The sequence below is a fragment of the Salmo salar genome, chromosome ssa03 (assembly GCF_905237065.1).
Source record: "Salmo salar chromosome ssa03, Ssal_v3.1, whole genome shotgun sequence".
Lineage (NCBI taxonomy): Eukaryota > Metazoa > Chordata > Actinopteri > Salmoniformes > Salmonidae > Salmo > Salmo salar.
In genome coordinates, this window is record NC_059444.1 from 71,975,841 (window position 1) to 71,997,604 (window position 21,764).

A 21,764-nucleotide genomic window follows, 5' to 3' on the forward strand; every position below is an offset into this window, starting at 1 on the left:
TTGAGCAACAAGGCAAAAACTCTTGTGATTGGTGCAACACCTTTTTTTATTTTACAACTGTCCATCTCAACTTGTTCTCAACTAGCCTACCTGGTTAAATAAAGGTGAAAAAAAAAAACATTTCAAATGTCTTTGAATCCAATTAGGCATTCTGTTAGATGATCTGTATCCCTCTGACTGAAACAAAATAAATTAAAAAAAACGCGTAAAACCAGTCACAGCATATAAAACATTCTATACATCCATGTAAGGTACACAAGAAATAATAAACACACAAATTGAAGATCAAGGTCGTTGAAGAGAAGGTCTTGATTGAATGGATTACTTTGCATGCAGTTTTTTAGGGTTGTTGTTAGAAGTGTTCTCTCAGGTATGAACAGCAGGGGGCTGTACTAGCAAAGATGAACACCTTTTAGCGTGCAAGGAAAGCATGCTAAAGTCTGAATAAGCCTTAGGTCACAGGGCCGTTCCCCCACAGTTCTGAATTTAACTAATGGACACATTCATGGATACACGTATGACAGTGTTCACAGTTGTAGGAGTAGCCTCCCTGTGGGCCAATAGAAAGGGCTAGAAAACAGACAAAAAAAGCCCATTCCTCATGTCTTTGCCTTTGTCTGAATTGAGAGACAGACTCCTCCAGTGTGATTTGAAGCTCAGGTTTCTAGGTGCAAAGTCTTAACCAGGAGCAGTCTTGCACAGTGTGCATGTGAGCGTGCATTGGCAGCTGCTAATAGTCTCTTCCCATTCTGCCCCAGAAGAAGGCAGCCAACCCTGCTTCTCCACACATACAGCCCCTCAGCAGGCCTGTTGCTCCCGGTCAAGGTTCATCTTCTGGAAGAAGATCTTCCCAAACTCATAGGTGCTGATCATGACAGCACAGGCTGGGGCCACTTTGATCACCCTGGGTAGGAAACCTGAGGGGGATAAAGAGACACAATTTACCTGATTTAGTCCTCCATTCAGACTGCGTACTATACCAGCGCTTCAGGCATTGCAAATATATACTTTTTATATATCCTTTTGGACTTACCCGCAAAGAGCCCCCTGTATCCCGATTCAGCCCAAATTCCCCTCATGATATGCCATGTGGATGTGGGATTCTTCACAGGGACTGGGAGGAAGGGGAGAAAGACAGCAATTTAGTGGGCAATCCTACGTTCTATCAGAGAGGATAAAATACGATATCAGACGTGAATGTCCATATGGGTACATAAGACCCAGTAATTACACACCTCCCAGTGTCTCCATCTCTCCCAGTTGGACCTGTCTCCGCGTCTTCACCACGTCAAAAGGCAGGGTCATGATGGCAGCCACCTGGGACAGAAGACAATAGACACACTCTCTATAAGCAATACCCAGCGAAATCAACAGCAAAACCCAGCGAAATCAACAGCAATACCCAGCGAAATCAACAGCAATACCCAGTGAAATCAACATAACTTACCCCCTGATCTATTGATCAGCAGTACGTTATGTAACTAGACAGGCTTTAACCAGGGATCCACCTGTTATCAATTATCAACAGTCTAATGGTTGTCACAATAACACAGCAATTCTCTATTTCTTTCTGGTGTCAACACAACCCTTATAATAACTCATGAGGACTGTAGAACTGCCATGATTTGACAGGGAACTTCCTGTTTTACTACAGATCTAGGCTAAGTAAGTGTGTCCACTTCTCTCACATATGAGAGAATCTCTCTAAACAAACATAGGCCTGTTTTCAGCAGGGAGAGGCATTTGGTTTTATTTATCATGGCCTCTTTCTGTCATAAATACAAATAACATCTGGGTTACAACTGGCTTTCCTTTCCTGGTGAGAGAGAGCACACTGAAATCTTATCCATATTTGTCAATGATCTACCTACAATAAAACACACCTCTGCCTCACTTACAATAAACTGAAAAGAATAGGAGCGGGAAAAAAATTGTTTGACTATTTAACTGTATACACCTTGCAATGTACAAACCATCCATCATCTTCATGAAATCTAATAGAACACATCTGCTTTACATTGTAAATTCCCAGTAGATGTATTAATGAGATACTCACAGCTCCAGAGATGGCCCCTGCTGTGAAGCTGATGGAGAAGGTGGCCTGAGACACATCGTACTGATCACAAAGCTGGGCCTTCACCAGCTCATAGTTGAACCAGTACAGGGCTGCACACACAGACACAGAAAAACAGTCAGGTTGAAAAGTCACTGAGAAACATTATCACACCGAAGATAGTATTTATTATTCACCCACACAGGCGATCTTCATTATGTAACCCCCAACTTCTATCAACCAGTCCAACTAAGCCCTAGCAGTGACAGATAGATGGTTAGTGACATAACGTCCATGGAGGTGAAGTCTCACCTGAGAAGGGGACGTCTCGTAGGACGGTGGGTCCCCAGCCCCTCCACAGGGACAGCCAGCCATCCTGGGCAACACTAGAGCGGATACACACCCTCAGCTCGCTGTAGGTCAGCTTCTGGGACTGCATCTTGGTACGCACCAGCTCTAATGGGCTGATCACACTCACTGCTCCCACTGGAGAACACAGAGACGGGGGAGTCAACGGAAGAGGGGCAGCAACAAACACAATATGTTACAGAAGGGAAAAATGTAATAATGGCATTATTATACATCTACATTCTTAGTGTGGTGTGTGACAACTGAACTGTATCATAATCAAGACTTAATCAATTTACAGACATTGTGACCCCCCTCCCATGTAGTCCACTTACGTCTAGCGAGACCCCCTGCCACCAGGGGGATGTAGTTGCCTTGGAACCCCATGCCGTAGCGCAGTAAGTCTCTGAGCTGGTCATAGCAGGTGAAGTAGATGACCGTGGCAGGCACCGCCATCACCCTGTACACAAACAGGAAGAGACTGTCAATCTCAAAGCTCTGCAAGCTGTTACATGATTAGGTGCAAAACAACACACTGATATTGAAACCATAAAGTCATAGTTCTGAGTTTCTCTTTTATACAATCAAGGACTGATCGCTCTTGTTACCGTTCTTCATTACAAATACATGTACTTGAAATACCCGAGTGACTCACAGCGTGGGAGGCAGCCCGCGCCACAGAGACCTGACCCCCTCGTTGCGCGTGATCTTCACAAAAGCATCCTGAGAAAAAAAAAAACCACACCGTGTTTGTCCTGGGGAACTGTGGAGTTCCAAAAAAATACAAACATTTGGGACTTCAAAAGACAGGTCGTTCCCCATCCAGTGCTTTAATGATGTCAAACCAGGTGATGTGGTGCTGTGTTGGTGGGAGCGAATAAGAGGGTTCTGAGTCTCTTACCAGGGTGCCACTGAAGTGGGTTGGTGTTTTGTACCAGCTGGTGCAGCTGGCCCCATACTGACACACATAGATGTGATCCATCAGGCCATTACAATACAGGAGGCACTTCCCTGAGAGACAAAACACAAGAACAGGGTCACCAAAACATAACCATACTGGTTAATACGTTACTATATGAGACATGAAGCTCTACTTCTATCTAGACTATAGATCGGTAAATGTGAACCTACTGGGAGTAATGCCAAACGTTGGCGTCTCTGTAGGGCACGCATTCATGTGTAATTACAGTATGTCCGTTTGATACATCTATAGCTTCTAGTTCTATGTCAAATTAATGGATATTCAATAGTTCTATAAAATAATGACATTGTTAAAGTATTTATTTTTTTCCAGTTTGTTTTTCAGTCAATAGTTTAACTTATATTGATGTGAGGGTGTCCATGACAGAGGTTAGATAAGCTATTAATAACAGAGGTAATGGCAATGACCGGTCAGACAGACACTGGGGACGATAACACCAAGGCTGCTCTAGCCAAGGCCTGCTCTGGACTACTAGTGTTTGCCTTATTTTAGGTATTGTCAAATGGTCAATCCAAGGCAAAGGATTTGAGGAGAAAATCTATAAACAAACAAACGAGCTCCTCTAGTAATAGAAAATGACATAGTAAAATGGGTGTTATACAGTATAACCTATGAACTACTTGTTTGTTTCTTTGAGATTCGTAAACACAAATACCACAAAGCACAATTTGATACCCGGTAGCTATGAATCACGTTGAATTCTTTCAAGTACCAGAAAACACTCATTGTTACCACATCCTTTCGTTGTGAAGTTCAATATGCTCATACTAACTAGCTGGTTGCACTATCTGGGCTAATTTTCCTTAGTTTTCTTTATAAAATGTTCAGAAAGAGTCATGGTGTAGCTGAGAGAGAGAGCCAAGGCTGTAGCCCATATAATCATTCAGCTGAGAGTATGAGGGTGCACTGAGGAAGAGTATGAGGGCGCACTGAGGAAGAGTATGAAGTTACATTTTTTGACAGAGGGTACACATATAATTGCCAAAGACTTCAAAATCAATTTGCTCAGACTATGGTTAAAGTGCATTTGTTTTCCCAGGAAACCCAGTTTGTTAGTAGGTCATATTGGCAGAGCAGTGCCAGATAGGCACATGTAGTCAGTCAGACTGGGCAAAGTCTGGGCATGCAGCGAGCGGCGCCGGAGGGTTATACTCACATTTGGAGGGGCGGATTACACCACTCCATGAAGCAGAGTCAGCAGCTAAAGCTATGAAACAAAGCAAAGAGAGAGAGATAGAAACACAGAGGTGGAGAGACAATGAAAGAGCACAAGACACACAAAATAAGCATTTGAGCAGAGAAAAGCTAAAGCATGCCTCACATTCCACTAAATGTAGCCTGACATGGCTGCCGAAGGTCAACATTGCCGACATAAGGACTTCTAAACCCCCTTTACCTCAACCCCTCTTCTATTATTTAGGCTTAGGGAGCAGATGGGCAAGAGGCTGAATGTAGTCTCTCACAGGGAAACTGATGACAGTGCAGTTGAGTTTTCTTTTAATTTAATTTATAAATGTTTTATTTAAAAAGGCAAGTCAGTTAAGAACAAATTCTTATTTACAATGACGGCCTAGGAACAGTGGCTTGTTCAGGAGCAGAACAACAGATTTGTACCACGTCAGCTCGGGGATTCGATCTAGCAACCTTTCGGTTACTGGCCCAATGCGCTAACCACTAGGCTACCTGGGTGGGGAGTGGGGACATAAACATCTAATTCTCAGGCTATCCCCGCAATGGTAAGAAGCAATAAGCAGACTCATCGTATAAGCAGTGAATGTTATCTGTTAGTGTTCTACCTTGATAGAATGGTGTTTTTTGGGCCTGCAGCCTTATCTTCACCACGTCCAGTGGTGTGACTGTGAAAGAGAGACAGAGTCAATTATACTGATCTATTTACACCCATCATGGGCCTCGTCAATGAGGAACATGTGCATACACGAGTGTGAGCGTGTGTGGTGCAGTGTGTGTGTGGATCTTGGAAAATGGAATAGTGTTCTACAAGAACGGTGTCTTCTCTGAAAAAAAATCTGTGGGGGCAGGGGTGTTCCTACACATAAGGCTTGGACACTTGTTCCACAGGCTTTGGAGTCTGGTCAGACTAGCCAGACCTCAACCTGTACAACCAGACTGGAGTGGAGCTCAGATGGACACAGGCTGACACACAAACTGAACCAGTGACGCTGATGCAGTTGTGGCAGACTCTTGTGTTGTCGTGGAGGCTTTGGTCACCCATGATGGAATATTTCATCCTAGTTCTACAGTTGCCATGGCACCTAGTGGCAGGCTAGGCAGAGAGCTCATGTAAATTCTGTACATTTTAATAACATTTAATCGTTTTTATACAAATACTTTTTACAAACATTTTATTTTTCAACAGCTAAAAGAGTGCCAATCAAGTCTTGATATCATGAATCGTAATCCTTCCCGTAACCTGATGAAAAACAGCGTGGTCAACAAGCTAGCTAATTCTGAGACAGTATCTATTATAGCTTTGTTACAATTGACAGTTACAGCTGATTTCAGTACTGTATATCAATTCACTCTCCTTTAATAGGTTTACCTCCAATGTACTCACATCCGACCTTACCCTTGTCTGTACACTATGCCTTGAATCTATGCTATCGTGCCCAGAAACCTGCTCCTTTTACTCTCTGTTCCAAACGTGCTAGACGGCCAGATCGAATAGCCTTTAGCCGTACCCTTATCCTACTTCTCCTTTGCTCCTCTGGTGATGTGGAGGTTAATCCAGGTCCTGCAGTGCCTAGCTCCACTCCCACTCCCCAGGTGCTCTCATTTGTTGACTTCTGTAACAGTAAAAGGCTTGGTTTCATGCATGTTAACATTAGAAGCCTACTCCCTAAGTTTGTTTTACTCACTGCTTTAGCACACTCTGCTAACCCGGATGTCTTAGCCATGTCAGAATCCTGGCTTAGGAAAACCACCAAAAACCCTGAAATCTCCATTGCTAACTATAACATTTTCCGCCAAGATAGAACTGCCAAAGGGGTCGGTGTTGCAATCTATTGCAAAGATAGCCTGCATAGTTCTGTATTACTATCCAAGTCTGTACCCAAACAATTCGAGCTTCTACTTCTAAAAATTCACCTTTCCAGAAACAAGTCTCTCACTGTTGCCGCTTGCTATAGACCTCCCTCTGCCCCCAGCTGTGCGCTCGATACCATATGTGAATTGATTGCCCCCCATCTATCTTCTGAGCTCGTGCTACTAGGTGACCTAAACTGGGACATGCTTAACACCCCGGCCATCCTACAATCTAAGCTTGATGCCCTCAATCTCACACAAATTATCAAATGAACCTACCAGGTACAACCCCAAATCCGTAAACACGGGCACCCTCATAGATGTCATCCTAACTAACTCGCCCTCCAAATACACTTCTGCTGTTTTCAATCAAGATCTCAGCGATCACTGCCTCATTGCCTGCATCCGTAATGGGTCTGCGACCAAACGACCGCCCCTCATCACTGTCAAACGCTCCCTAAAACAATTCTGCGAGCAGGCCTTTCTAATCAACCTGGCCGGGTATCCTAGGAAACACTGTTACCACCGATAAATCCACTATAATTGAGAATTTCATAAGCATTACTCTACGGCTGGCCATGCTTTCCACCTGGCTACCCCTACCCCGGTCAACTGCCCGGCACCCTCCACAGCAACCCGCCGAAGCCCCCACCATTTCTCCTTCACCGAAATCCAGATAGCTGATGTTCTGAAAGAGCTGCAAAATCTGGACCCATACAAATCAGCCGGGCAAGACAATCTGGACCCTCTCTTTCTAAAATTATCTGCCGAAATTGTTGCAACCCCTATTACTAGCCTGTTCAACCTCTTTCGTATCGTCTGAGATTCCCAAAAATTGGAAAGCTGTCACGGTCATCCCCCTCTTCAAAGGGGGTGACACTCTAGACCCAAACTGCTACAGACCTATATCTATCCTACCCTGTCTTTCTAAGGTCTTCGAAAGCCAAGTTAACAAACAGATTACCGACCATTTCGAATCCCACCGTACCTTCTCCACTATGCAATCTGGTTTCAGAGCTGGTCATGGGTGCACCTCAGCCACGCTCAAGGTCCTAAACAACATTATAACCGCCATCGATAAGAGACATTACTGTGCAGCCGTATTCATCGACCTGGCCAAGGCTTTCGGCTCTGTCAATCACCACATTCTTATTCACAGACTCGACAGCCTTGGTTTCTCAAATGATTGCCTCGCCTGGTTTACCAACTACTTCTCTGATAGAGTTCAGTGTGTCAAATCGGAGGGCCTGTTGTCCGGACCTCTGGCAGTCTCTATGGGTGTGCCACAGGGTTCAATTCTCGGGCCAACTCTTCTCTGTGTACATCAATGATGTTGCTCTTGCTGCTGGTGATTCTCTGATCCACCTCTACGCAGACGACACCATTCTGTATACTTCTGGCCCCTCTTTGGACACTGTGTTAACTAACTTCCAGACGAGCTTCAATGCCATACAACTCTCCTTCCGTGGCCTCCAACTGCTCTTAAACGCAGGTAAAACTAAATGCATACTATTCAATCGATCACTGCCCGCACCTGCTCGCCCGTACAGCATCACTATTCTGGACGGCTCTGACTTAGAATACGTGGACAACTACAAATAGACTGTAAACTCTCCTTCCAGACTCACATTAAGCATCTCCAATCCAAAATTAAATCTAGAATCGGCTTCCTATATCGCAACAAAGCATCCTTCACTCATGCTGCCAAACACACCCTCGTAAAACTGACCATCCTACCGATCCTCGACTTCAGTGATGTCATCTATAAAATAGCCTCCAACACTCTACTCAACAAACTGGATGTAGTCTATCACAGTGCCATCTGTTTTGTCACCAAAGCCCCATACACTACCCACCATTGCAACCTGTACGCTCTCGTTGGTTGGCCCTCGCTTCATACTCGTCGCCAAACCCACTGGCTACAAGTTATCTACAAGTCTCTGCTAGGTAAAGCCCCACCTTATCTCAGCTCACTGGTCACCATAGCTGCACCCACTCGTAGCATGCGCTTCAGCAGGTATATCTCACTGCTCACCCCCAAAGCCAATTCCTCCTTTGGCCGCCTTTCCTTCCAGTTCTCTGCTGCCAATGACTGGAACAAACTGCAAAAATCTCTGAAGCTGGAGACTAATATCTCCCTCACTAGCTTTAAGCACCAGCTGTCAGAGCAGCTCACAGATCACTGCACCTGTACATAGCCCATCTGTAAACAGCCCATCTATCTACCTACCTCATCCCCATACTGTATTTATTTATTTATCTTGCTCCTTTGCACCCCAGTATCTCTACTTGCACATTAATCTTCTGCACATCTACCATTCCAGTGTTTAATTGCTATATTGTAATTACTTCGCCACCATGGCCATTTTATTGCCTTAACTTACCTAATTTGCACTCACTGTATATAGACTTTTTGTTTTCTTTTGTTCTACTGTATAATTGACTATGTTTTGTTTGTTCCATGTGTAACTCTGTTGTTGTACGTGTCGAATTGCTACGCTTTATCTTGGCCAGGTCGCAGTTGCAAATGAGAACTTGTTCTCAACTAGCCTACCTGATTAAATAAAGGTGAAATAAAAAATATATTTGTCATCTGATTTATTTGTTTTAGTGTCTGAATTGTTTAATCTCACTTTTCGCCACCAGCTCCTGATATCAGGGCATAAAATCTATAATCTTTCTCCTGAATTTGCCTGGTGCACATGCGCACTAGGTCCGAGCTCATTTTCCCTGGCTAAACTAGCTGGCTACTGAACTATGCTAGTTTTTGTCCTCATTGCCAAACTTCAGAAATACTACACCCTCAACTTCAAAACTCCTTTGCTACAATAGTTATAATTTGCTGGAAAGAAACTTACATTAAAAAAATAAAAAATTGAACAGTCATGACTGGTTTGTGAAATCTGTCGTAAGACGGTGGAGAAGGATATCATTGCTACTTAAAACGGACCCAACATCAGTTTTCAGATTCATGGGCGTCATTGGCGTAGGGTTAGCTGGACGTTTCTAACTGGTCTTGGAACTGTGACAGCCAGATATGTACACAGTCTTGTACCTTTACCCTTTATTTACACTGACTTTCATTGATTAAATCGGACTTCTCTGATATTATTTAGTGTTTTTTACACTGTTCAAAATTGTCAGAAAAATTATTTATAATAATAACTCTCCTATTTCTGGAACTCCTTATTGTTATCATTACTATTATTATAATCATCATAATAATAATAATAATAATAATAAGTAATGACATAATTAGTAGGCTTAGAATAGCAGCCTTGTATAACCACCATCGAGCTGTAGGCCTAAGACCACATCCTGTGTACTGTAACTTTCTTAGGCCTATATTTCAATAGTTATATAGGCTACTGCATCAATCAAGTCATTAATTTGTTCGTTCCATTATACAGCATACGAGACATTCATGAAGGCCAGCATCCTGGAGTCGCCTCATCACTGTTGACATTGAGACTGGTGTTTTACAGGCACTATTTAATGACGCTGCCAGCTGAGGACTAGTTGTGCACCAGGGCCTCCTACTCCTCTTTCTATTCTGGTTAGAGACAGTTTGTTCTGTGAATGGAGTAGAACACAGCATTGTATGAGATCTTCAGTTTCTTGGCAATTTCTCGCAGGGAATAGTCTTCATTTCTCAGAACAAGAATAGACTGATGGGTTTCAGAAGAAAGGTCTTTGTTTCTGGACATTTTGAGCCTGTAATCGAACCCACAAATGCTGATGCTCCAGATACTAAACTAGTCTAAAGGCCAGTTTTATTGCTTCTTTAAATCAGACCAACAGTTTCATAATTGCAAAAAAGGGTTTTCTAATGATCAATTAGCCTTTTAAAATGATAAACTTGGATTGGCTAACACAATGTGCCATTGGAACACAGGAGTGATGGTTGCTGATAATGGGCCTCTGTACGCCTACATAGATTTTCCTTTTTTTTTTTTATCTGCTGTTTCCAGCTACAATAGCCATTCACAACATTAATGTCTACACTGTATTTCTGATCAATTTGATGTTATTTTAAATGGACCAAAACAAATAGGGCTTTTCTTTCAAAAAGTGACCCAAAACTTTTAAACGGTAGTGTGTGTGTGTGTGTATATAAACTCTCAAACGTCCTCTCACTGTCAACTGCGTTTATTTTCAGCAAACCTAAACATGTGTAAATATTTGTTTATGAACATAAGATTCAACAACTGAGACACAAACTGAACAAGTTCCACAGACATGTGACTAACAGAAATGAAATGTGTCCCTGGACAAAGGGGGGGGGGGGTCAAAATCAAAAATAAGTCAGTATCTGGTGTGGCCACCAGCTGCATTAAGAACTGCAGTGCATCTCCTCCTCATGGACTGTACCAGATTTGCCAAATCTTGCTGTGAGATGCTACCCCACTCTTCCTCCAAGGCACCTGCAAGTTCCCGGACATTTCTGGGGGGGGAATGGCCCTAGCCCTCACCCTCCGATCCAACAGGTCCCAGACGTGCTCAATGGGATTGAGATCTGGGCTCTTCGCTGGCCATAGCAGAACACTGACATTCCTGTCTTGCAGGAAATCACACACAGAACAAGCAGTATGGCTGGTGGCATTGTCATGCTGGAGGGTCATGTCAGAATGAGCCTGCAGGAAGTGTACCACATGAGGGAGGAGGATGTCTTCCCTGTAACGCACAGCGTTGAGATTGCCTGCAATGACAACAAGCTCAGTCCGATGATGCTGTGACACACCGCCCCAGACCATGACGGACCCTGCAACTCGATCCCGCTCCAGAGTACAGGCCTCGGTGTAACACTCATTCCTTCGACAATAAACGTGAATCTGACCATCACCCCTGGTGAGACAAAACCGCGACTCGTCAGCGAAGAGCACTTTTTGCCAGTCCTGTCCAGCGATGGTGGGTTTGTGCCCATAGGCAACGTTGTTGCCGGTGAGGTCTGATGAGGACCTGCCTTACAACAGGCCTACAAGCCCTCAGTCCAGCCTCTCTCAGTCTATTGCGACAGTCTGAGCACTGATGGAGGGATTGTGCGTTCCTGGTGTAACTCGGGCAGTTGATGCCATCTTGTACCTGTCCCACAGGTGTGATGTTCGGATGTACCGATCCTGTGCAGGTGCTGTTACACGTGGTCTGCCACTGCGAGGACAATCAGCTGTCCGTCCTGTCTCCCTGTAGCACTGTCTTAGGCGTCTCACAGTACAGACATTGCAATTTATTCCCCTGGCCACATCTGCAGTCCTCATGCCTCCTTGCAGCATGCCTAAGGCACGTTCACGCAGATGAGCAGGGACCCTGGGCAGCTTTCTTTTGGTGTTTTTCAGAGTCAGTAGAAAGGCCTCTTTAGTGTCTTAAGTTTGCATAACTGTGACCTTAATTGCCTACCGCCTGTAAGCTGTTAGTGTCTTAACGACCGTTCCACAGGTGCATGTTCATTAATTGTTTATGGTTCATTAAAAAAGCATGGGAAACAGTGTTTAAACCTTTTAGAATGAAGATCTGTGAAGTTACTTGGATCTTTACGAATTATCTTTGAAAGACAGGGTCCTGAAAAAGGGACGTTTCTTTTTTTTGCTGAGATACATATTTAAACTCAGTTTCACAATTCCTGACATTTAATCCTAGTAAAGATTCCCTGTCTTAGGTCAGTTAGGATCACCACTTAATTTTAACTATGTGAAATGTCAGAATAATAGTAGAGAGAATGATTTATTTCCGCTTTTATTTCTTTCATCACATTCCCAGTGGGTCAGAAGTTTACATACACTCAATTATTATTTGTTAGCATTGACTTTAAACTGTTTAACTTGGGTCAAACGTTTCAGGTAGCCTTCCACAAGCTTCCCACAATACATTGGGTGAATTTTGGCCCATTCCTCCTGACTGAGTCAGGTTTCTAGGCATCCTTGCTCACACGCTTTTTCAGTTCTGCGCACAAATGTTCTATGGGATTGAGGTCAGGGCTTTGTGATGGCCACTAAAATACCTTGACTTTGTTGTCCTGTTCTATTTTTGTTTTATCAGACCAGAGGACATTTCTCCAAAAAGTACGATCTTTGTCCCCATGTGCAGTTGCAAACCGTAGTCTGGCTTTTTATGGCGGTTTTGGAGCAGTGGCTTCTTCCTTGCTGAGCAGCCTTTCAGGTTATATCAATATAGGAGTCGTTTTACTGTGGATATAGATACTTTTGTACCTGTTTCCTCCAGCATCTTCACAAGGTCCTTTGCTGTTGTTCTGGGATTGATTTGCACTTTTCGCACCAAAGTACGTTCATCTCTAGGAGACAGAATGCATCTCCTTCCTGAGCGATATGATGGCTGCGTGGTCCCATGGTGTTTATACTTGCGTACTGTTGTTTGTACAGATGAACGTGGTACCTTCAGGCGTTTGGAAATTGCTCCCAAGGATGAACCAGACTTGTGGAGGTCTACAATTTTTTTCTGAGGTCTTGGCTGATTTCTTTTGATTTTCCCATAATGTCAAGCAAAGAGGCACTGAGTTTGAAGGTAGGCCTTGAAATACATCCACAGGTACACCTCCAATTGACTCAAATTATGTCAATTAGCCTATCAGAAGCTTCTAAAGCAATGACATAATTTCTGGGAATTTTCCAAGCTGTTTAAAGGCACAGTCAACTTAGTGTATGTAAACTTCTGACCCACTGGAAATGTGATATAGTGAATTATAAGTGAAATAATCTGTCTGTAAACAATTGTTGGAAAAATTACTTGTTTCATGCACAAAGTAGATGTCCTAACCGACTTGCCAAAACTATAGTCTGTTAACAAGATATTTGTGCAGTGGTTGAAAAACGAGTTTTAATGACTCCAACCTAAGTGTACGTAAACTTCCGACTTCAACTGTAGCAAAATCGTATCTATTTTTGCTAACTTTCTATACAAATTTATTGGAGTGAGAATTTCTTTCTTTCTGGATTTGTATACCGAGTATGTCCACATCCCCAACAGACCATTTTCTTGGTAAACTACACTGTAATGTAAAAGTATAATTTTTTTGTGACCCAATAAGTAATATAGTACACTTATCAGAATTTGGTATTAATCCAGAGAAGTTAGCAAAAGTATCTAGATCCTCTCGGAGGCTGTGGAGGGATTCTAATTGTGGTTTTAAAAGAAAACATGAATCGTCAGCGTAAAATGACACCTTTGTTTTTAAGCCAGGGATTTCTAATCCCTAAATATTATTGTTGGATCTAATTTTAACAGCTTACATTTCGATGGCAATAATAAATAGATATACTGAGTGGACAACCTTGTTTTACTCCTCTTGACATGGCTACAACTTTCTGAGATGTAGCCATTATTTACTATTTTACACCTAGGGTTAGTATACATAACATAAATCCATTTTATAAGAGACTCTCCAAAATTGAAATATTCTAGGCATTTATATATAAACTCCAGTCGTACTTTATCAAAAGCCTTTTAAAAATCAGCTATGGAAACCAGGCATGGTTTCCCCGATATTTCATAGTATTCTATTGTTTCCAGTACTTGTCTTATATTATCTCCAATGTATCGTCCATGTAAAAAAACCTGTCTGATTAAGATGAATAATATCTGACAATTCCTTTTTAATTCTATGCGCCAAGCATTTAGCTAAGAAAGTAATCAAGACGACTAGCTTGATTAAGCCTCCGCCATGTATTTCTCACTAGGTCAGGGTATATAAGCCTCCATATATCCATGACATTCATGATTTCCTTAAGTGCCTGAGGGTGATAGTTTGTAGTGTGATTTCCTTTACGTTCCATAGAGGTATTTAAAATCGTATTAAAATCCCCCACCATAATAATAGAGTCTAGTGTTGCTTGTAGAGTTGATACATTCTTATATCTGTTTATTGTCCAATAACATATTTAAAATAATCCATCTACCTTGATAATCTGTTTGGACGATGTGCACATTTGGATCAAAATGACTGTTAATTAATATCATCACCCCTTTTGAATTTCTTTGCCCATGGAAGAAATACAGTGGAAGTCAGAAGTTTACATACACTTAGGTTGGAGTCATTAAAACTTGTTTTTCAACCACCACAAATTTCTTGTTAAACTATATCGTTTTGGCAAGTCGGTTAGGACATCTACTTTGTACATGACAAGTCATTTTTCCAACAATTGTTTACAGACAGATTATTTCACTGTATCACAATTCCAGTGGGTCAGAAGTTTACATACACTGAGTTGACTGTGCCTTTAAACAGATCGGAAAATTCCCGGAAATGATGTCATGGCTTTAGAAGCTTCCGACAGGCTAATTGACATCATTTGAGTCACTTGGAGGTGTACCTGTGGATGTATTTCAAGGCCTACCTTCAAACTCAGTGCCTCTTTGCTTGACATTATGGGAAAATCAAAATAAATCAGCCAAGACCTCACTGGTCTTGGTTGCACATGGGGACAAAGATCGTACTTTTTGGAGAAATGTCCTCTGGTCTGATGAAACAAAAATAGAACTGTTTGACCATAATGACCATTGTTATGTTTGGAGGAAAAAGGGGGAGGCTTGCAAGCCGAAGAACACCATCCCAACTGTGAAGCACGGGGGTGGCAGCATCATGTTGTGGGGGTGCTTTGCTGCAGGAGGGACTTGTGCACTTCACAAAATAGATGGCATCATGAGGATGGAAAATGATGTGGCTATATTGAAGCAACATCTCAAGACATCAGTCAGGAAGTTAAAGCTTGGTCGCAAATGAGTCTTCCAAATGGACAATGACCCTAAGTATACTTCCAAAGTTGTGGCAAAATGGCCTAAGGACAACAAAGTCAAGGTATTGGAGTGGCCATCACAAAGCCCTGACCTCAATCCTATAGAACATTTGTGGGCAGAACTGAAAAAGCGTGTGCGAGCAAGGAGGCCTACAAACCTGACTCAGTTACACCAGCTCTGTCAAGAGGAATGGGCCAGAATTCACCCAACTTATTGTGGGAAGCTTGTGGTAGGCTACCCGAAACATTTGACCCAAGTTAAACAATTTAAAGGCAATGCTACCTAATACTAATTGAGTGTATGTAAACTTCTGACACACTGGGAATGTGATGAAAGAAATAAAAGCTGAAATAAATCACTCTCTCTACTATTATTCTGACATTTCACATTCTTAAAATAAAGTGGTGATCCTAACTGACCTAAGACAGGGAATTCTTACTAGGATTAAATGTCAGGAATTGTGAAAAACTGAGTTTAAATGTACTTGGCTAAGGTGTATGTAAACTTCCGACTTCAACTGTATATATAAGTTTGATAATTATATAGACCTGATCATCTGTTGAAGAAATTGACCAACACTGACTAGTTCAAGTATATCCAGTTTGTCATTTATTGATTTTAACAGATCGGTTTTGTCCTTTACCATTCCCGGTGGTGAAAATATTAAATCGTCTGTGTCTGTAGGAGAGTCACGTTTTCGTTTTGAAATAGGTTCCCCTGTCTTACTCTCTGCCATGTTTGGGTGTTGGTTGTTTTCATCATATTTGTTGATACATTTCTCTAGTCTTATGATATGATTTGTTTTGTTATCCAGATTGAAGGTTATTACCCACCAGATTGTGTAGTGCTAATATTTAGTCTAACTTACCGATTTTTAATATTACGTTTTTATCTTGAGGTGGTCTACGTAGCTGTGTTCAGTCCACCATCTTGGTGTTTGCAATCTGTGCTTTTACTGGTTCCCTTAAATTTCCCTAGGTAGGTTTATTTATTTATTTATTGGCAGAGAGAGGACATGTTTGTTGTTGTGCCCCTTTATTGGACATTGATCTTACCGAACACTGATGTGAGCAGCGCCCCAGTGCCAGAGGCCAGCATCTGCTGCACTGGAGTGATCCCAGCCGAGGGGGTAACAACAGGCCGCTCCCCCATCCTGACCACCTGAGACAGGCAGGGAGACAGAAAACACCAACTTTAACCACAATACTCAAATGTCATTGTGCTACTTTAATTTTCTCTTCTAATGAGAGGCTAGTTAGAGCTTGACAGATTCCATTATATGTGAACTAAACAAGGCTGTTGGGGAGTGCCTCTGCTTTGAGCTAGGCTATACTATGTCAAACTGTGCCTGATTACTGAGACAGAATACAGAATGTCCTCAGGGCAAGACGGCAAGAGTGGTCACTGCCTGGACAACAGCATGGCTATTGTAAAGCTTGAGCTTAGCCTAACCCCAGGCTCCTGCATATTATCCAAACGTGTGTCTTAGGGGTCCTTGAATCGCCAACAGCCATTACTAGTCCAAATGACAAACAGCTTGTTATTCAGGAGTCTATTTCTAAGGGATAGTGACTAGACGTACAGTAGCCTCGTTCATGTGGGATAGGAGGGGTTATAATAGAGAGCTTGACACACTAAGATAAGGTATCTGTTGTGGGCACGTCTCCTCTCTCCTAGCTACTGCACCCAGTTCTCAAACCCCACACACTCCCACAACACCTCACTGATACAATAGCACGTCTGGTGACATAAACTACTATCCACAGAAGATTGACTAAGCCCACATTCAATACAGACAGCGAGGGGGATTAGAACCTGGCAAATTGAAAATGGGTGACAACAAATGTGTTTACTAAGATAAATTAATAATTGGCAGATTATGAATGCAAGAGTCTAGAAAGCAACAAGAGAGAACATCTACCTCTCTCTTTCCAGTACCACTAACATAGCTCTGTAAAGGGCTAATCGTTTCTCGCGTAGATGTATAAACATTTCTAGCCCAGTTCTTGATCAGAGGGAGCCATCTCAAGCATATGATTGAATGTGTTGCTGAATGTGTTTGTGCACTGCAGAGGAACTGAGCACTTATCAAGCCATGCCGAATGTCTCGTACTGCTGGCTTGCAGGCAGACGATCACGTTCCAATTTCCCTGGCTATCACCTCCCCCTACAGCAGCTGACTGTGGCAGTATTACCCTAAAACAAATCCCACCATATCCCGACCCTCAGCAAAAATATGAACACAGGCCAGGAACTGATTCCTACATTTACAACATTATCTAGGCTAATTTCACAGAATTAAGACAGCATTGGTTATAGCAAGTTGTTAAGAGTAAAAATTATAACAAATACTTCCTCTATGGCTCATGCATCTGATTATTATGCATAATATTTCTAATCCATGTGCTTCATCAATCTTGCCCTGTGTTGTGTGATAAATGGCAGGGTCATTCCTACAATGGTGCCTTTTCTGTCCCCAGGAAATATAACTTCTTATTTTCTGTAAAAGGTGGATTCCAAAAGGCTTTAAATATAAGGTCAGCTGTCCTTTACCTTAAACTCAAAAATATTTTCTGTGGATGTAGGCATTTTTACCATGTCCCCAGGTGTTACTCATCAACTTCCACGAGAAATATGCCATAAAATAAATAAATAAAATCTTTCTTCATTATTTTATAATCCTAGTTAAATTCTCTCAACAATAATGTTTTCTTCATGATTATTGTATTTATTATTTTATTTAAGATTATGTGTGTCCCTGATATCACTTTCCACCCTGTTAGTTGCTCCCAAGTAGCACAGCAGTTCTAAGGCACTGCATCTGGGGCAGCAGGTAGCCTAGTTGTTAGAGTGTTGGGCCAGTAACCGAAAGGTTGCTAGATCGAATCCCCGAGCTGACAAGGTAAAAATCTGTTGTTCAGCCACTGACCAAGGTAGTAAACCCACTGTTCCTAGGCCATCATTGTAAATAATAATTTGTTCTTAACTGACTTGCCTAGTTAAATAAAATAAAACTCTCAGTGCTAGAAGCATCACTACTGACCCTGGTTCAATTCCAGGCTGTATCACAACCGGCCGTGTTTTGGAGTCCCATAGGGTAGCGCACAATTGGCCCAGCGTCGTTAGGGTTTGGCTATCATTGTAAATACGAATTTCTTCTTAACTGACTTGTTTAGTTAAATAAACATAAAATAAATAGCTTGTTGTAATTCTCCATTTAAGAAAACAACCCCTTCCTACAATACATTCAGGAAGTGTAATTTCTTTGGTGGGAAAACAAATGCCTGACAGCTTGAAAGACATTTTGGACACTACAGTGAAACTGGTTAACTTTGTTAAAGCAAGGCCCCTGAACTCTCATGTATTTTTTGCAATATGCAATGACATGGGCAGAGACCACGTAATGCTTTTATAACATACAGAAGTGTGCTGGTTATCAAGGGGCAAAGTATTGAAAAAAATAAATAATTGAGAGATAAACTTAAAGTTCTTTACTGAGCATAATTTTCACTTATCTGACCGCTTGCATGGTGAGTTTCTCACACGGCTGACCTATCTGGGTGATGTTTTTTTCTCACCTGAATGATCTGAATCTAGGATTACAGGGACTCTCTGCAACTATATTCAATGTGCGGGACAAAATTGAAGCTATGATTAAGAAGTTGGAGCTCTTCTCTGTCTGCATTAACAAGGACAACACAGGTCTTTACATCATTGTATGATTTTTTTGTGTACAAATGAACTCAAGCTTACGGACAATGTCAAATGTGAAATAGCGAAGCACCTGAGTGAGTTGGGTGCGCAATTATGCAGGTACTTTCCCAAAACAGATGACACAAAAAAAATTGATTCGTTATCCATTTCATGCCCTGCCTCCAGTCCACTTACCGATATCTGAACAAGAGAGCCTCATCGAAATTGAAGATTTCTGGATAGGGCTGTGCTCAGAGTATCCTGCCTTGGCAAATCGTGCTGTTAAGACACTGATGCCCTTTGCAACCACATACCTATGTGAGAGTGGATTCTCGGCCCTCACCAGCATGAAAACTAAATACAGGCACAGACTGTATGTGGAAAATGATGTAAGACTGAGACTCTCTCCAATACAACATTGCAGAGTTATGTGCATCCTTTCAAGCACAACCTTCTCATTAACCTGTGGTGAGTTATTTACAATTTTCAATTAACAAATAAGGTTTTATATGTAAGATGGTTAAATAAAGAGATCAATTATATTATTATTTGTGCCCTGGTCCTATAAGAGCTCTTTGTCACTTCCCACAAGCCGGGTTGTGACAAAAACTCACACTCATTCTTATGTTTAATAAATGTATTGTATAGTGTTTGTGTGGCAGGCTTACAATGATGGCAAAAAACAACATTGTAGAGTGCGCTGACCCTGGTGCTAGAGGGGGTACGCAGCTGGAGGTTGAATGTTTGAAGGGGTACGGGACTATAATAAGTTTGGGAACCACTGTGTTAGTTCACTCACTCACAGACCTATGACTAATTTAGTCTTTACATTTCAACCCTGTTAGGATTATGCACATACCAGATTGGAAAATGCACCTCAAAAAATATAAGTGCCTGAGTTTGATCAATAGTGTAACGACCCTGGGTTTATAAGCGCGGACATCGACTCTGCCGGACGAGCATGCTTTTGCGGCACAGTCGATAGCGCGCCGGACTTCGTGCTTGAAGGTCGAGGGTTCGAGACCTGCTCCCTGCTTGCTGTTTCATTACATTGGTGTCAGAAGTGATCGGACCTTGCATCCACGACAGTGCGTGTGCTTGGCCGGTGAGCGGGTTCCTGTAAGACCCCAGGGTCGTCACAATATGTTTTTCTTAAAGTCAAACACGTCCTTTTTCTGATAGAAAAAAATAGATACTTTATTTCCCCAAAAGTTATTTGGTCCAAAAGGCACCGCTCAGTAGGAATGACCCTGCTAAAGTTATATTCTGGTGCAGGACAACGAACTATAGCTAGCTAAGTAACTAATATTGCACTGTACTGCATCTCATGTTTGCACTACATGCACATCTACAAAGACACTTTGTGACATCTCCACCCAGTCAGCGAATCTGACCTTGTAGCCTTGTTGGCGTGGTGATGTAATGATGATGAACGACTAACACGGACATGTTGTGCTCAAATGTTGTTGTTTTTTAAATACAAAAATTAAAACATGTTGTCGTGCTCCTTTCTCAATTATATAACACTCACAAAACATTTGTTGTGGAGCCTACCTAGGTAACGTTAGCTAGACATGAGCGATCGTGCATGTACAATAGAGTAGCTAATCTAATGGCAAAACAGGAACACATGCCAGCTCTCCCCAATTCAAGATGCTTGATAGCTAAGGCTAGCTAGCTGACTAAATATCGCAAAACAGAAGATAAACATGTCAAAGCTTGATACTCACCTCTAGTTTATAGCTTAGCTATAAGGGTATCTATCTGCGTTGTGAATTTGATGGGATTTCATGGCATGTTGCCTGTTTCCCTAAGTGTTGAATGGACATGCTGTCCATAGCCGTGAGCTGCTGTTAGCTAACTTGACAAAGCTATGGAGCTGGTAAGAACAAGCAAAACAACCCGATTCATCTGTCGTGACAAGACACGCCTTCAATTCATCTGACCACGGTTCTTGCTTGGTGCCTGGTAATTCTTCTTCTTCCCATGCAAAAAGAAATTGAACTATATTATAAGACAATTAAATACTCTGCCAACAAAAAAGCTGTTAGAATTATAAATGTGCGTCTTCCCCTCCCGACTTGCCTCTGTACTTGAAATAAATCTCTGCACCATCACTGTCCACATAAGGTTTGTTGCCTCTGCCTTGCTCATAGTAAACTACAACATCAACATTCCCACTACTAAGTGCTTGTTTAGCCAGTCCATCAACTGCCTCGTTCTCCTCCACCCCCACATGGGCTGGGACCCAAGTAAATCTTATCTGTATACCCATCTGTCTAATCCTGCCATGGGTTTGTAGAACCTCATTAAGCAGGTATTTTCTGCTACGTGACCTAAAAGACTGGAGACTCATCAACACTGCACATGAATCAGAGCAAATAACTACTCTGTCTGGTTTGACTTCCTCCACCCACACTGCAAGGCCAACAGTATGGCCATTAACTCTGCCTTATATACAGCCAGATACTCTGTAATGTTTCCTGACTGCCACCCCACATTCCTGCCCTACAAATGCTGACCCAGTACGTCCTGTCCTCTGTCCTCAGACTGAACTCTCTTCATTACAGTCCCATCTCCTTCTCCTGGGTATTACCCACCCACCCTCCTAAAGCTTGTGTTCTGTCTTCGCTCATGTTCCCAGCATGCCTGTAAAATCCCTTTTGCAGGATGAGACACCCCATGTTCCTGTAGGTTGACCCAATAATTCATTGCCAACTGCTGTCTCCTAATCTACAATGGTATATCCCCCATCTACACCTGTAGCGCAGCCACCGGCGAGGTCCGAAACGCCCCACTACATTATCTGAGTCCTTCCCCTTGCTTGTTTCTCCTCCATCCTATCTGTTATTGTTGGTTTGTACCAATGACAGTAATTATATTTGTCCTTTGAACTACTGC

At 42.3% G+C, this 21,764-nt stretch overlaps 1 protein-coding gene across 6 annotated transcripts; it reads right to left on the reverse strand.

Moving 5' to 3' along the window:
- Positions 1 to 27: 27 nt before the first annotated feature.
- On the reverse strand, positions 28 to 21,666 carry slc25a39 (solute carrier family 25 member 39). Of its 6 annotated transcripts, XM_014193862.2 has the most exons (12): positions 20,594 to 21,665; positions 16,226 to 16,331; positions 5,180 to 5,239; positions 4,540 to 4,590; positions 3,303 to 3,412; positions 3,057 to 3,124; positions 2,737 to 2,861; positions 2,366 to 2,539; positions 2,057 to 2,166; positions 1,236 to 1,317; positions 1,034 to 1,114; positions 28 to 917 (listed from the first exon to the last, which is right to left on the reverse strand). In XM_014193862.2, exons 2-12 carry the CDS (start codon positions 16,320 to 16,322, stop codon positions 799 to 801), a joined length of 1,077 nt encoding a protein of 358 aa, XP_014049337.1. In that variant the 5' UTR covers positions 16,323 to 16,331; positions 20,594 to 21,665; the 3' UTR covers positions 28 to 798. The 6 variants fall into 6 exon arrangements, with proteins under 6 accessions (XP_014049337.1, XP_014049339.1, XP_014049338.1 ...); XM_014193864.2 differs by lacking the exon at positions 5,180 to 5,239 and having other exon boundaries at positions 20,594 to 21,666; XM_014193863.2 differs by lacking the exon at positions 4,540 to 4,590.
- Between the last annotated feature and the right edge of the window lie 98 nt (positions 21,667 to 21,764).